A 17,443-nucleotide genomic window follows, 5' to 3' on the forward strand; every position below is an offset into this window, starting at 1 on the left:
GGAAAAATAAATAAAAAGTTATAGTTCTTCGAAAGTGGGGACGGAAAAAAAATAAAAATTAAAAAATGGAAAATTCTTGAAGGGGTTAAGATCTCTGGCAGACTTACATGGTCAGCTACTCATACTAAATCAAATGATAACTCTCCCCTGTGGGTCTCATAACCTCTTCTACCACATTATGATGCTGCTGTGTCTCAGACGGCTCGTATAGCCTTACAGTTGTCGGTAATGGTAAATTAGCCTAATTGCACACATCCTCTCTGTGAGCCCATAATGCTCATGTTTGTACAAGTTAGGAGACATCATGCTATCTTTCTACTTTTAGTATAATTTAGCGGATGCTGGGAGGATGGGAATATAATGGTCCTCTCCTCATTCTTGGGCAGTGAAGAAGCCTTGTACATTGATTGCATATTCCGGTCCTGCAGGTATAAGTTCCATTTATCAGGGGTTATTTTTGCTAATACGTAAGCATTACAATATTTACATGCATTAACTAGGAGGGTTTAACCTATTAAAACTGCATTTGAAATAATCCCAGGCAAATTTGGGCTCAAGCTCAAGGATTTGATAATCCCTCTGCTGCATGTTCCTGCTGAATGATGAGAAGTTGGAGCAGAGACAGAAGTGGGTCAAGACGTACGATTCTCTTAGGGTCAGCTCTCTATCTATAGAGGGTCTTTCTGGAATTCAAGTATTGATGAATGCTTTGTGGACCCCCAGGACACCCCTTCATTGTTTATATAAGCAGAGTGCTGTACATATAAGTGTGGCTGTGCCTGGTACTGCAGCTCAGCACCATTCACTCTGTCACAGTAGAGGCCTCAGGGAGCGGACACCCACAGTGATCAAACATCATCAGTCTATTGTTGGCTCCTAGAAAACTTCTATAAATAACCTAAAAAATGTAGGAACTGTAATAGAACTAAAGCACCAATACACTGCAGTACAGAGGTATTGCAGTGTATTGTAGAAGCGATCAGAAGATTGTATATTCAAGTGCCACTCGGGGACTAGAAAAATATTAACGAGATTAACAAAATGAAAAATAAATGAGAGAAAATTTTTATATATATATATACAAAATAAAAATCAATCATAATTGGAATTGCTGCATTTAAAAAAGTCTACTCTAATAAAATATAACTTTATTCCACACAATAGACACTGAATGCAAGGGTTTTTTACCACGCTGATGTACGTTATGCACAGTGCATCATCCACGTGGAAGAAAGCTCTTTCTCTCCCCACCAGGCGGCATTCCGGCTTTTCTATCTATTTTCCTCTGAAGTTGCAAGCTTTTCCTCTGCTCATACGCAATGTTAATTGCGTTGGAGCGACGGAACATTCACAACCATTGACTTCAATGGGGGCCATCTGCACGGAATCCAAGATAAATTTAAGCATGTTGCAATTTTCCTCCTGCGAGCAGATTACACAATTTGTATCCGTTAAGGTAAACAAAAAAGCGAAAATGCATGCCGTTCAATGCCCGCATTTTACCACGGATGGCGATAACGGATTCTGCTATTAAAATCCGCCAGTGTGAGCCTGGCCTAACACTGTGAAGGCAATGTGGAGATTAGGTAACCTGAAGAATATGTCCGCCATCTTTGACAGCTCACAAATCGACCTGAAACTGGCAGATTGGAAGTAAGGGCGTAGCTATAGGGGGTGCAAGGATAGCAGTCACTACCAGGCCTTGGAGGCTTAGGACGCCCAAAGGCCGCCCATCACATAAGATGACACAAGTATTATAAACAGCAGATAGTAGGGAGGGCACCTGTTGCAGATTTTGCATCAGGGCCCAAGAACTTCTAGTTACACCTCTTGATTGGAAGGATGTCAGAGAAGAACGACTGCAGCCCTCTCCTGATGGTCCTGGTACAAAATATTGTCCCTGAGCTGGAGGGTTGCTTTAATTACATTGGGGCCATAAAAAATTGTTGCAGAAATACAATTTTTTTATTTCAAAAGTTGCTTATATCTAATTTAAAGGGGTTGTGCCACAATGGACAGTTGACACCTAGTTACTGGATGGGTGATAAATCCCTGATCGCTGGCACCATCACTAGAACCCAGCTCCACGTTACCCCTTGCCGCACTGAGACAATGGACTGTCCATGTAATGATCTGACAGGCTGAGAAAGACCCTGCTGGCAGCCGCCGCCAGCTCCAGCTGATAGCACACTCAGTGCCTCCACTGCTTTCCTCTTCTGTAATGCTTGATTTTGCTTTTTTTACGATTCTCTGGATGAGGGTGTTAAAATGTGGGTGGAGGCGGCTATGGGTTTATCTCAGCAAAACAGCCATCTGTCCTCCCCCTGCCACCAGATTACAGAGTAGATTCTCAGCAGAACTGTGACACATGTGCTTCTGCATGCATAGAAAAGCCATCTCTTCACCTCCTGAGCCCAGGACACTAGATGGACCCCAATTACTGCGCCCCTTGTCGGTTACCTTATACCCTGAGTGAGTAATGGATGCACATGGCTCCATAGGACTGATTCATGGCACTTTTCTGGCATTGGGGAATACGTATACAGAACAGATTGACCTCACATGTCCACTCCATGCGAGAACCGGTGTAAAATGCAGCCGAAACAGCATTTATAGACAAGTCTGGGTGTTTGCTGCTTTGTGTATTACAACTATGCTTACATATTTCAGAAAAGTTATTACTTTATTAGGTTTTACAACAAATAGAGGCATGCTCTGCTGATGGTCAGTTTCAGACGAGTGTATTATAACACATCCATAATACGGATCCTTATTACGGAAGTGTTATAGATGATGTTACAACTGGATGTCATCAGTATTTGCCTCCTGATTTGTTGTCATTGTATTTTTTTACTACTAGACAAATAGTGATATGTATTTGCCCAATACAAAATAATACCAATGCAGAGGCAAAAACAGAAAAAGTGCAGTAGGTCATGCTGTGTTTAAAAAAAAAAGAAAAAATTCAAAAAAATTCCAATGTGAGTAGATACATAGATTGACATTAGCTCCATAATACAGTCCGGAAACCACAAACCAAATACGGAGTTAAAATACGCTCCTCTGAAAGCAGTCTGTAGAAGTTCTAAGTGCACACATTACTTCTGGCCGATACAGTTTGACAAATAGGGACACATTATGTCTTTATTTATTTTTATTTATTAGATTACGGTTTAATTATTTGTTTCCTTTTTTTTTTCCTTTTTGTTCATTTTTATACACGTGGATATCAATCCTTCATGGTATATACACACAGGTCCACTGAAGCCATAACTTTTTCTTGTACTTTATACATATGTCATGTTTTCAACCAAATGTTTACAAATATTAGATGACTATTTATGATATTGCGTTATCTTTATCATCATTTCTTCTTTCTCTATTTATATATTTACATTGATTCTTTATTCAGTCTCTATTTGTTTGCATTTCACCATTAGCATGCTCGAGAAGTTGTGATTTCACCTTCAGATTCCACCTCCTGCTTTTCCCGCATCAATTGTGGAAGAGCCACTGATCGAACGACTTCCATTGACTTAAAATGCTGCGCAATTGGTTTCCACAAGTGTGCAGGAAGAATCGATTTCCCATAGCATGCTATTGGCGGTATTTGCAGTGGATCCGCAGCAAATATCCACCCGTGAGCAGGAGGCCGCATGCGGGCGAGCTGGATTCCACATGCGGGATCCCACAGCGGAATATAGCTGTGACTCTGGCCAGCGACCCCATGTACCTACATTATCTGTATTGCGGATGACCGAGGCGAGTCGACAGCGGTCATCCGCAGTACAGATTTTTCTTTTTCAATATTTGTATTTCCTGTGCCATCGGTTAGCGATGATGCTGGTACCCATATGCAGTGTTAATTGCGTATATGTGCTGTGGTTCTTACAGCCTCCATTGACTGCAATGGAGGCCTTCCACGCGGAGTCCACAGCAAAATGGAGCACACTGCAATTTTTCCTTAGCTCATGGAATACGCAATTAGTATCCATGAGTGTGAGTGAAAAACCGAAAGTACATGCCTTTCAATACGTGCGATTTGCTGCCATTGCTCCATGTAGACGCCAACCACAGATTCCACAACAGGAATCCGGTGGTGTAAAGCCTGTGTTAGGCTGCCTATCCACGGGCTCTTCTGCATTGTGTTCCCTGCGGCCGGATTATAGCATTGCTATGGAAAGTGCAGCCTCCTGTCCACAAGCGGAGAATCATAGCTTTCTGCCCAAATCTGTCGGTATGGGCTGCCACGCCCTCTCCTGACTTACCCCACTCCCTTTTTGAAAAAGTGCTGATGCTGGTGCAGAAGGCTGAAAAGTCACAAAATATTTGCACAAGCAGCCCTCACGGTCAGAATTTTTTTTCTAATATGTAATCTGTGTCTCCTCCCTTTCAGTTTCATCCCATTGCTTCTAGTCTTTCCTTGTGCAAATGAGAATAGGGCTGATCCCTCTGCACTGTGACAGCCCTTCAGATATTTGTAGTCAGCTATTAAAGGGGTTGTCCCGCGAAATCAAGTGGGGGTATACACTTCTGTATGGCCATATTAATGCACTTTGTAATGTACATTGTGCATTAATTATGAGCCATACAGAAGTTATTCACTTACCTGCTCCGTTGCTAGCGTCCCCGTCGCCATGGTGCCGTCTAATTTCAGCGGCTAATCGCCCGATTAGACGCGCTTGCGCAGTCCGGTCTTCTCCCTGGTGAATGGGGCCGCTCGTGCCGGAGAGCTGCTCCTCGTAGCTCCGCCCCGTCACGTGTGCCGATTCCAGCCAATCAGGAGGCTGGAATCGGCAATGGACCGCACAGAGCCCACGGTGCACCATGGGAGAAGACCCGCGGTGCATTGTGGGTGAAGATCCTGGCGGCCATCTTAGTAAGGTAAGGAAGAAGTCGCCGCAGCGCGGGGATTCGGGTAAGTACTAAACGTTTTTTTTTTAACACATGCATTGGGTTTGTCTCGCGCCGAACGGGGGGCCTATTGAATAAAAAAAAAACCCGTTTCGGCGCGGGACAACCCCTTTAAGTCTCCTCCCAGCCTTCTTTTTCATAAGTTAAACATGTGGTCGCTTTCCATGTTTTAGATACATATAGTGCAATCACCATAGTGTTGTATCTTCTTTTATAATGGGAGTGAGCCAGTAGCCCATACAGGGGCGTAGATGTTGGAACGTTACCCACGCCTTCCTGATGCAACGCTGGACATCATGTTTGGGATCCTCATCACTGGTGATTTGTGCCTAAGTAGCCAAACTGGTCGACCTTTTACAACCGCAGTTGTTCAATCACTGGGATTGAGGCATTTGTGCGTTTGGCGTATCCATCTCACATAACCTATGTCTTCTTAAAGCTAATCCATAAACCAACCAACCATCGCTGCTTCTGGTTCCAGGCTGGTGGTGTTTGTTGGAGTTTGGGGGTTAATGGTGCAAGGAGTAGAACGTTGTAAATCGTTGGTCCAAGCCAGTAAACAGCTGCAGTGGATTACGTCCCATGAACCCAACTATACTCGGTGCAATTGCTCATTTCAAGATGAGGTTGAAAAGTAATGGCGACAAGATTCAGCCTTGTCAGACTCCTATGTTGATGTTAAAGAAATCCCTGCTTCCTGTAATGGTTCGAACGCAGCAACTAGAGTTGGAGTGCAGTTCATAAAACATGTTAACATGTACATTGCGTGTTCAATGAGATACATCCATAAAGAAACACTATAATGAATGGCAGCCCTGAGACTGTCTGTGTATATATTCCACTTTGCAGTCCCTGTTGTGTGTACTTTAGTGCTATGACTCTACAATCTGTATATTCTGCATTGGTTGCCGGAATGGTGCAAATGTTTGATTGCATTTCTAGATCTTTCTGCATTCGTGTTTCCGTATAGGCGACGTCTCCGTCCTTTTCTGCTGTTTGTAATTCTGGAAACAAACTGGCTGCCACTCAGACGTTGTGACACGTAAATCTGGGCTGCTGGGTTCAGCTGGAGTGGCATGTGTGCCTCGGCTTGGCAGAGGTAGGTGTGTTGGGTTGGCAGCAGCTGTGCTTACACTTGTAATGTGAGTGTGTGCAGAGATGCAAGCAGCGAGCGGCGCGAGCATCCGTCCCCGGCCGTGTCCTAGCAACTCCAGAGATGCTGCTACGCTGGAAAGGAGGAGGCGATGAGGACATCGTATCCGACTAACCGCTTCACTGCCATGCTGATGAGGATGTGGCTATGAAATGTCATTTTTAAAGGGGCGTTATGGAAAAAGACAAACACTAGGCATCTCCATGTGACAACTTCTGTCCATGTCATTCTGCAAAGGCAGAAACGTCTCTATCTGTCCCAGCAGTCATGCACTTTGCTTCCTCTCCCATCAGTGCTTGCGCGGGAATTTGGAAAATGGCGAGAGATTTAGGTTGCTCCATTGTCCAAAATTGTGCATATTGCACCTGCAAATTTTGTGCACGCAATACACTGTGCACATACATTTGTGTGAATAAGCGCTAAGGCCTGTGTCACACGGGCGGACTTGGGCAGCGAATAGAGCCCATTGATTTCAATAGGTTCATTCACATAGGTGTATTTTGCGCACCTGTATCATTCGCATGTTCTATTTTCCTGTGCTTTTGCGTATGAAAATAGTGAATATTTAACTAAATAACTTAAATTCCCATTGTGATCAGTGGGAGCATGCTTGCATGTTTTTTTGCACACGTAATTGAGCACGATTTACGCTTGCCAATAATATAGTAAAACATGCAGAGGCAAGCACAAAAATGCAACGCCCATTGCGCAAATTCGCATGTAAATGTGCTTATGTTCGGTGTGACACCACGCTTAAGTCATAAAATTTCCATACAGGGTTAACTTAATGGACACTAAGGGTGCCTACCCACTACCGTCACGTTTTCACTGCGAAATTCGCAGCATTTTTTTTCTCCAGGTGTCTATGGGACTTGTTAATATTAAAATCGCAATGCAGCAAAATCCCAATTTACCGCAAAATCGCGGTTTTGTTGCATCACGATTTTAACATTAACAAGTCCCATAGACACCTGGAGAAAAAAAACGCTGCGAATTTCGCAGTGAAAAAGAACTGTGGTGGGTAGTCACCCAAATGGGGAAAAATCCTTAGACCAGTAGATAAAGTCGCAGGTCTTATTCCAGAGAAGATGGACGCTGTTCATATTTCCTGACCTGATGTTCCAGTTTGTCCCAAAGATGTTCCATAGGGTTCAATCGTGGAACATCCATTTCCCCAAACCAATGTGAAACAGCACGTTGTCTTAGTAAAAATATTGCTGATCCCTCCCAGAGTGTTGCCACATTGTCGGCAGCACATTACTGTCTAGAATGTGTAGATCCACCTTTTGTGTTCATGGTTCTTGTCACTACAACCAACGGACCGAGCCCATGCCACGTAACACATCCTCAGACCAGAACAGAACCTCCACCACACTTAACTGTTGGCACAACACACTCAGGCAAAAGGCGTTCCCCAGGTATCCTCCACACAAAGGTACCTCCATCTCATGAAGTAGCGTGATTCGTCACTCCATAGAATGTTCTTTCATTGCTCAACTTTCCATTGACAACACTCCTTACACCATTGTAGATGGGCTGATGCACCTTCTTTGACCAGATATTTGCAGGATGAATGGAGGGAAATACCAGCTAAAGTATATCAGGTGTTAATAGAAGGTATGGCACGGAGCGTATCCGATGTCATTAGGGCCAAAGGAGCCCCACTAAGTATTAACATATGGAAACCTTGCTCAGGTTTCCAATTACTTCTGGTAGGATAGTGTAGTGGCGCACCATGTGCAATGCTCAGATTAATAGGCCTCAGGGTGGCATAACAGGTGTGCTCAGGCCATTTTGTTAGGGTGTGCCTTATTGGAATATAGTACAACATGCAAAGCCTGGCACACACGTTTACTGGCCCTTAGTCTGGATTCAAAGGTTATTTTGTACTAGGAGTTAGGAGTATTCTCATCTTTGACATTTATGATATATCCTTCGGATAGGATGCCATGCAGTGGTTGGGGGTGATCAAGAGTACAGAAACAGGCCTGTCACGTCACATTCATTGATCACATGGGAATGGCATAGAACCTTAATACCAGGCACTGCCACCATTCAATGTACAACGCTGTGCCAGGTATGGACTTGGCAGGAATCCCGAGCAGCGGACCCTCGCCAATCAACTATTGATAACCTATCCTGACAATAGTTCATCAATAATGTAGTCCCAGAAGACCCTTTTAGTGCTACTAAAAGCTTATCATGTACTGTGCACCCACGGTGCTACGCAAGCTTCCATAGGGCTCACTATAAGTTAACCCTTGAACACACATCATAGGCATCTTCTAGATGCCCCTGACTACAATGTATTCAGCAATGCAAACATAAATACATAGAATAAAATGCATTACCCTTACATAACATTTAGAACTGAAGTTAGTAAATAGTTAAGTCCCCGGCTCGTCTGCAGACAGCACATTCAGCAGAGCTCTTAACCTGGTGCCAGTAACCCAACGGTAGATTTATAGTATAATTTTGATGTGCTGAGGCGTGCATTTTAATGGCATGTGAATGTGCAGTTCTGGGACAACAGGCTGATCTCACAGCTCTAATCCTCTCCGCAGACCGTTCTGATGGAGCGGGGAGGCCGGACTCAGAGGCTCATCACCGTCATTGTGCTAAGTGCTTGGACCAGAAAGCGCCTGAGTGATGTGCCCACATATAATGCACTGGGAGAAAGACTAATGTGGTTACTGGCTCTTTGGAAAGCATTGTGTTTAATGACTAATAGCCCGGCCTGGATTTACTTTTAGGTTTTTCTGAGCAGCCCTATATGCCCTGTCTTTTAGCTTAAAGGGGAAATCCAAGCAAATTGATCTTCTGAAATGTCATTGATACATGTGAGAAGAATATGGTAACATTGTATGTAAAGTCAAAAAAAGACACATGTCCATGCAATATAGCCTAGTAACTCCCAATGTTGATCCAGAGGAAAGTAAAAAAAAACAATGAGGTCATTGTCTGACCTTAAACCACCACTTATTTCCAAGCATAAAGGTATTAAAATGGTTTATTATTAGAGAATTCATCCCCTTTGGGGGGTAGGGGGGTTCCGCACTGAAAAAGTCTGCAACCCCACCCCCCAGCCTTTTCCCCACCTCCCTAATTGATTTTAACCTTCAAATCTGCAATGCATACGCAATTGTATTTACGAAAGCATTGCAGATCCTCCGCACCTTTGACTTCTTTGACCCGTGCGGATTCCGCATATCAAGACATTCCACATATTAGAGGTCCCCTTTTAGTGCTTCGGACCTCCTTTGGTCTTTAAAATCAGAGCAGTTTGCAATGGCCTTGATTCCACTAGGTCTTGAAATGGTTCTGCAGGAATATCGGCCCCTGTGGACAGGAAAGCTTCTTGCAGTTGCTGCAAATTAGATGGAGGTGCTGATGTGTTCTGACCAGCTGACAGGAAGGGATCAGTTCTTGCTGCTTGTGCCAAATTCAGCACGGTGCAACAGAAATCTGGGTTTATTGACCAGGCAATGGTTTTTGACTATTAAGTGATCCAACTTTTGTATTCCTTTGCCCACTGGAGTCTCGCCTTTGTTTCTCTTAGGCCGTCTTCACACGAGCGTATGCTTATTTGCACACGCATGAGCATAGCATTTCTGTAGAACGAATGATGCTATTTTTGGTGTTTTTTATTGTACTTTTTCCGCACGCAAGGCATGTTTATTTGTATACTGAAAACAAAGACACACTGATTGAAATTAGATGTGTTCTTTTTCCTGCGCAATTCCGCAGTGTTTCACACATCTCCTAGTATATTTTGCGCACATTTGCACAGCCCCATTGACTTCTATGGGTACTTTTGGTGTAAAAATGCGTAGGATTTTCCCATTTAATGTGGATTCGCACTGAAACGGATCCACAGAAAACTTGCTCATGTGATTTTATGCTGCACTGTGGGGTCACGGGTCTAGTCTCCGTACATGGAAGCGCCAAATGGCAAGTCTCTCTAGCAAAGTGACCATTTGTGTATAGTCCATCGCAATTAAGGAGATCCAGCCATAGATAGCATAGAAGCAGCCAAAGCACATGATCCCATATATCTTTATTTTAGCAATGTGAAACTGAACAGAGCTGTCCATCTCCATAGTCATGGCAATGGTAAAAAAATGGAGGGTAATCAGCCTTGAGGTGGCTCGGAGTGGACAACCTTGAGCTCCTGAGAATAAATCAGACTGAGGGTAATGGACAGTTGTATGTAAACTCTGCTGCCCTATTGGGGTTCATTACTATGTTATGGTCTGGGCCCACCGTTGGATGCTCTTGTTGTCTGGTAGGCCAATTTGATTGTGGGTGTGAAGGTCACTCCGCCCTTCTCCTGTAAATAAATAATAGCACACAGTAGCAGTATAGTTGATTGGATTTTACTAAATCTTATCCACAGGCTGCAAAAAAGATAAAAAAAATCCCCATCATAAATTCAGATTTAGAGAAAAATATATTTGTATTTCTCGCACTGTCACTAGGTACCCGCGGGCCAGCTACAATGTTAATTGCGGATTGGTTGTGGGTTGGAAAGTCACCATTGACTTTAACGGAGGCCATTTGCGTGAATCCGCAGCAAAATAGAGCATGCCGCGATTCTTCCTCCGCTCGCAGAATACGCAATTCGCATCTGAATTGTATTTGCAGATCGCCCGCACCATTGACTTCTTTGACCCGTGCGGATTCCGCATATTAGAGACCCCCATCTAATAGTACTTTGGACCTCCTTTGGTCTTTAAAATCAGAGCAGTTTGCAATGGCCTTGATTCCACTAGGTCTTGAAATCGTTCTGCAGGAATATCGGCCCCTGCGGACAGGAAAGCTTTTTGCAGTTGCTGCAAATTAGATGGCGGTGCTGATGTGTTCTGGCCAGCTGACAGGAAGGGGTCACCGGTTCTTGCTGCTTGTGCCAAATTCTGACCTCTCATCGGCATGGTGCAACAGAAATCTTGGTTCGTCTGACCAGACGATGGTTTTAGACTATTAAGTGATCCAACTTTTGTATTCCTTTGCCCACTGGAGTCTTATCCACAGGCTGCAAAAAAGATTAAAAATCCCCATCATAAATTCACCCGTGGTGCCGATATCCCATCCACAGTATGCTAATTTATACACACCTTGCAAAGCACAGGGTGAGATCCATGCTGGCTGCACACGACCGAGTCGGATTTCGCTTACGAAATCTGACTGTGAACCCGGCTGGCAACCTCGCGGATCTGCAAATTCTGTATTGTGAATCACCACACGTGGAATCCGCAGCAAAATAGAGCATGCTGCGATTTTTCCTCCGCTCGCGGAATATGCAATTCGCATCCACGAGTGTGAAGTAAAAAGCAAAAGTACATATCTTTCAATGAGTACGATTTGCAGTGAATCCTCCCTGCAGATGCTGACCGCGGATTTCGCAATAGGAATCCGGTCATGTGAAACCGGCCTTAGTCCGTACTAAAATCTGCTGCAAAACTTAATGCGATACATGCATATTTTGCCACTGTACAAGTAGTGGATGTCACATGTGGGAAAAGCATTCTTCCTTGTACGGGTCACAACGTATCTGAATGTCTGAGACGTAGTATTATATTCAGCCTCATGTTATGGATCTGTTCCCAGGACCTAGATTAAAGGTCACAGTCAGTTAAAGGGAACCCGTCATCAACTATAGGCAAACAAAGTTATGGTGCTTATAGTTTAGGTGGCGGAGAGCCAATGGCTGAGCCTCATACACTAATAGAATATACTGCTATACTGTGTGGGAAAAATCGCCGCATGTCCTATATTTCCATGTTCCTCAGCATTGTCCATTCTTATCAATGGGACAGGAAAACTCACTTCACACGGCATGTGAGGTGCATCGAGTGCGATTAGAGGTTTCCCATTAAAAACAATGGAAAACACTTGCGATCCTCCAGCGTGGCTACTTTACCTGAAGTGATGGAAGGTGTTTTTAAAGAAAAACTCCTTGCATCAGCGGTTAAATGGCATGATATCGCGCTAGCCTTAATCTTAAATTTATCTTGGGTTTCTAGCATTGACTTTACCAACATGATGAAATGTGTAATTTCCTGAATCGACAAATTCCAATTACGAAATCACATACTTTTAGGCATAATTTTACTGGCGGCTAAACGATGCCAAAGAGTCTTGTCACGTACAGCTCACATTATGACTTCAATGTTTTATATTCATTTTATGTTCAGTTCCTACTCTGTCCGCTTCTTTGAGCCCCATAAACTAAAGTTATAAGCTTATAGGAGCTGAACCGATGAATCTAGGGATGTGACTATCCTACCTACCTTCCTTAGTGTTCTCACACTTACAGAAGATGCCGTTAACAATCCAGGACAGAACTGAGATTACCTGATGGTCGGTAACAGGAGTTTATGTGAGGAGGCCGAGGCTTTCAATCAAGAACCCCCAGGAAGACATCCAGTGAGCACCAACTGTCAGGAAACTGATCAGAAGATCAGGGAAACTAGTAGTATCCAAGACAGAACTGAAAACTTGGTCGTCCAAGTAGTGTTTTCAATCACAGGTTCTTACAAAGAGCCCAAAGAAAAGCACCAAGACACTGGCATTGGAGCTGTCTCCTGTTCTCGGTTTGTCTTGGACTACCAGTTATCGGTTTGTCCTAGATGCTACCAGTTCTCGGTCTGTCCTGGACACCAGCAGTTCTCGGTTTGTCTTGGAATACCAGTTCTCGGTTTGTCCTGGACACTACCAGTTCTCGGTCTGTCCTTGACACTACCAGTTCTCGGTCTGTCCTTGACACTACCAGTTCTCGGTCTGTCCTAGACACTACCAGTTCTCGGTCTGTCCTAGACACTACCAGTTCTCGGTCTGTCCTTGACACTACCAGTTCTCGGTCTGTCCTTGACACTACCAGTTCTCGGTCTGTGCTTGACACTACCAGTTCTCGGTCTGTGCTTGACACTACCAGTTCTTGGTTTGTCCTTGACACTACCAGTTCTTGGTTTGTCCTAGACACTACCAGTACTCGGTTTGTCTTGTACTACCAGTTCTTTGTTTGTCCTAGACACTACCAGTCCTCGGTTCTGTCTTGGACACTACCAGTGTACCTGAACTTCTGATCAGTTTCCTGAGAGTTGGTGCTCACTGAATGTCTTCCTGGGGGTTCTTGATTGAGCTTCTTGGCCACTTCATATAAACTTCTGTTACCGACCATCAGGATAATCTCAGTTCTGTCCTGGATTGTTAACGGCAGCTTCTGGTGCCTGAAAAGACGTGTGATTAGTGTTTGCCATACCTAATAATTCAACATAACAACTTTATTAAAGCTCTCACAGCTGTAATTCGCAGCATGCTATGTAAGAGATACACATGCGCAAGCACGATGCAAGTATACAATGACATGCATACTTGCTGCATGCCACCAACCGCCATGCACAATCTTGGCCTGTACGCGTGCGTATTACGTGCCAAGATAGAACATGCTGTGAACTTTTTTGTGCACGTTTTTTGTGCAAATCTTGTGAGCTGCAACATGGGAGCCTATGAGAGATTGGTACAGCGTATTACACCACAAAAACTGCATGCGTAATACGCTGTGACCATATGCTCGTGTGAGCTTAGCCTAATACTCAACATGACCTCATCTGTAACTCAAAAATTGTTGCAGATGTTGAAGAAATGCTTGCAGCTATCAATTTCTGATGTATCTCATGACCTTTTTTCTATTGACGTTTCTTGGGCTGAAATCAAAATGGCTACCACCATGGTGGCACAAACCACCATGGTGCCAAAAAGTTTTCCCCCGCCCATCTAAGTGTTGTATAAGTTTCCTACTTGCATCTCTTTTATTCAGAAGATATTCTAGGTGGCCCTGAATTTTCAATCACCCTTTATAAGGTAAAGGGGTTTTCCAGGAAAAATACTATTGATCGCTGGGCTCCGTCGCTTGAGAACCCCAACCAATCAGCTGATTGTGCACTCGCTGACAGTGACGTCGGATCAGAGTCTTCCGCTGCTTCTACTCCAATCTCTGTGTAATTGCGGTGCTGTCAGAGGGCGCACAATCAGCTGAACAGTCGGGGTCCCAAACGACGGACCCCAACCGATCAAATAATTATGACCCATCCTGAGGATAGGTCATCAATAGAATTTTCCTAGGAAAACCCCTTTAAGTAATTTATTTATAAAGTTGCTGAAATTGTATGTGGCTTTTGTCTAAACTGAAAGGTGATATTCAAAGGTGAAGCTTTTGGCTAGAAGATTCAGACCCACAGAGGAAGCAAAGCATGAATTTGTCCCACCAGTCAAGCTAGACCAAAGGAGGCAATCACCAGTCCCATGAGGACCTGTCGGTCCAGTTTATTTTGATGGTTGGATATTATAGTCACAATTCAACAAATGCTATTTAAAAGACAGTGACAGGGATATCAGACATTCGTAGTCAACCTAACAAAATATATAGAGGGATATATAGAGGGTGGGTCCAGTTTAATACAACAGCTAAGCCCGTCTATTAGCTTGAAAGCATGCCATACACCATTTATAACAGCTGGTATTAGATATTCACCGATCTTCTTTGTAACCCATAGGACTCATGTGTAGCGGAGAAGGAGAGAATCAACAAAGATGAGCGACCAAACCACCCCTGAGGTTGTGTCCTCCCCTCCTCCTCCGGAGGAACCCAGATACTTTGAGAGATATACAGAGAATGATCCAGAGTACCTGCGAATTCGGAACATGGCAGCTGACCTCAGGCAAGATTTCAATGTCATGGAGCAGAAGAAACGTGTCACCATGATTTTACAGAGCCCGGTGAGTACTTACCTGCAATGGGGAAAGAAGAAATTGCACATAACATAGTATGTAAGGCTGAAAAAAGACATATGTCCATCCAGTTCAGCCTATTACCCCCCAATGTTGATCCAGAGGAAGACAAAAAACAAACAATGAGGTAGAAGCCAATTTTCCCCATTTAAGGGGAAAAAAATCCTTCCGGACTCCAATCTGGCAATCAGAATAATCCCTGGACCACCGACCCTTCTGAAGGTACTAATGATCAGAATATGTAATTGTTCTGATTGTAGCGATGAAGAAAATGGTCCAGGCCCCACTAGAAATCACTGTCACCACATCCTCAGGCAGAGAGTTCCATAGTCTCACTGCTCTTACAATAAAGAATCCCCTTCTGTGTCGGTGTAGAAACCTTCTTTCCTCTAGACGCAGAGGATGCTCCCTAGTTACAGTAACAGTCCTGGGTATAAATAGATGATGGGTGAGATGTCTGTATTCTCCCCTGATATATTTATACACAGTTATTAGGTCGCCCCCTCAGCCCCCTTTTTTCTAAACTGAATAATCCCAATTTTGATATCCTCTCTGGGTATTGTAGTCCGCCCATTCCGTTAATTACTTTAGTTGCCCGTCTTTGTACGCACTCAAACTGTAGTATGTCCTTCTTGATTACCGGTGCCCAAAACTGTCCACAATATTCCATTTGTAGTCTGACCAGTGACTTGTAAAGAGGAAGAACAATGTTCTCGTCATGTGACACTAGACTTCTTTTGATGAACCCCATGATCCTATTTTCCTTGGCAGCAGCTGCCTGACACTGGTTACTCCAGTTAAGCCTACAGTTAACTAAAATCCCCAAAGCCTTTTCCATGTCAGTGGTTTCCCATTTACAGTGGGGAAAAAAATATTTTGTCAGATACCAATGGTACAAGTTCTCCCACTTAAAAAGATGAGAGAGGCCTGTAATTGACATCATAGGTAGACCTCAACTATGAGAGACAACATGAGAAAACATCCAGAAAATCACATTGTCTGATTTTTAACAAATTTATTTGCAAATTATGCTGGAAAATAAGTATTTGGTCAATAACAAAAGTTCATCTCAATGCTTTGTTATATATCCTTTATTGGGAATGACAGAGGTCAAACGTTTTCTGTAAGTCTTCACAAGGTTGGCACACACTGTTGGTGGTATGTTGGCCCATTTCTCTATGCTGATCTCCTCAAGAACAGTGATGTTTTGAGGCTGTCGCTAGGCAACACGGACTTTCAACTCCCTCCAAAGGTTTTCTATAGGGTTGGGATCTGGAGACTGGCTAGGCCACTCCAGGACCTTGAAATGCTTCCTACGAAGCCACTCCTTCGTTGTCCTGGCGGTGTGCTTGGAATCAGTCATCCTGGTCCCTTTGCAGAGAAACAGCCCCAAAGCATGATGTTGCCACCCCCATGCTTCACAGTAGGTATGGTGTTCTCTGGATGCAACTCAGCATTCTTTCTCCTCCAAACATGACGAGTTGTGTTTCTGCCAAACAGTTCTACTTTGGTTTCATCTGACCATATGACATTCTCCCAATACTCTTCTGGATCATCCAAATGCTCTCTAGCAAACTTCAGTCGGCTCCGGACAGGTACTGGCTTAAGCAGGGGGACACGTCTGGCACGGCAGAATTGGAGTCCCTGGCGGCGTAGTGTGTTACTGATGGTAGCCTTACGTTGGTCCCAGCTCTCTGCAGGTCATTCTCTAGGTTCCGCCGTGTGGTTCTGGGGTTTTTGCTCACCCTTCTTGTGATCATTTTGACCCCATGGGGTGAGATCTTGTGTGGAGCCCCAGATCGAGGGAGATTATCAGTGGTCTTGTATCTCTTCCATTCTCTAATTATTGCTCCCACGGTTGATTTCTTCACACCACGCTGCTTGCCTATTGCACATTCAGTCTTCCCAGTCTGGTGCAGAGCCACACTTTTGTTTCTGGTGTCCTTCGCCAGCTCTTTGGTCTTCACTATAGTGGAGTTTGGAGTGTGACTGCTTGAGGTTGTGGACAGGTGTCTTTTATACTGATAACAAGTTCAAACAGGTGCCATTACTACAGGTAATGAGTGGAGGACAGAGGAGCCTCTTAAAGAAGAAGTTACAGGTCTGTGAGACCCAGAAATCTTGCTTGTTTGTAGGCGACCAAATACTTATTTTCCACCATAATTTCCAAATAAATTTGTTAAAAATCAGACAATGTGATTTTCTGGATGTGTTTTCTCATGTTGTCTCTCATAGTTGAGGTCTACCTATGATGTCAATTACAGGCCTCTCTCATCTTTTTAAGTTGGAGAATTTGTGCCATTGGTATCTGACTAAATACTTTTTTCCCCACTGTATGTGTAACGGTGACATGTATTTCCTCTGCCTGTGTGCATGACCTTACATTTATCAGTGATAAACCTCATTTCCCACTTTTCTGCCCCCAACATATCCAAATCCTCTTGCAACTGCATTTTGTTCTCTCTTTACATAGGTTTGTATCATCTGCAAAATATTCGTCTCACTAACTATTCCTTACCATGTTTGTTACCACAGGCCCAACACCTACATTGTAAGGGCACATATTGGCTGCTGTCTGAAGGTATA

General features: G+C 43.8%; 1 protein-coding gene across 4 annotated transcripts in view; it reads left to right on the forward strand.

The window, feature by feature from the left end:
• The window catches only part of ADD2 (adducin 2), a 94,729-nt gene that overhangs the window by 31,251 nt on the left and 46,035 nt on the right, over positions 1–17,443 (forward strand). For 2 of the 4 annotated variants that reach the window (XM_066593022.1, XM_066593025.1), the window contains exons 1-2: positions 2,343–2,472; positions 14,623–14,845. In XM_066593022.1, the coding sequence (XP_066449119.1) occupies positions 14,660–14,845 (186 nt within the window). In that variant the 5' untranslated portion in view covers positions 2,343–2,472; positions 14,623–14,659. Of the gene's footprint in view, positions 1–2,342; positions 2,473–5,911; positions 6,014–14,622; positions 14,846–17,443 lie in introns of those variants that run through there. The other 2 variants (XM_066593024.1, XM_066593023.1) reach the window with 2 other exon arrangements.

The sequence above is a fragment of the Eleutherodactylus coqui genome, chromosome 2 (genome assembly GCF_035609145.1).
Source record: "Eleutherodactylus coqui strain aEleCoq1 chromosome 2, aEleCoq1.hap1, whole genome shotgun sequence".
NCBI classification, from domain to species: domain Eukaryota; kingdom Metazoa; phylum Chordata; class Amphibia; order Anura; family Eleutherodactylidae; genus Eleutherodactylus; species Eleutherodactylus coqui.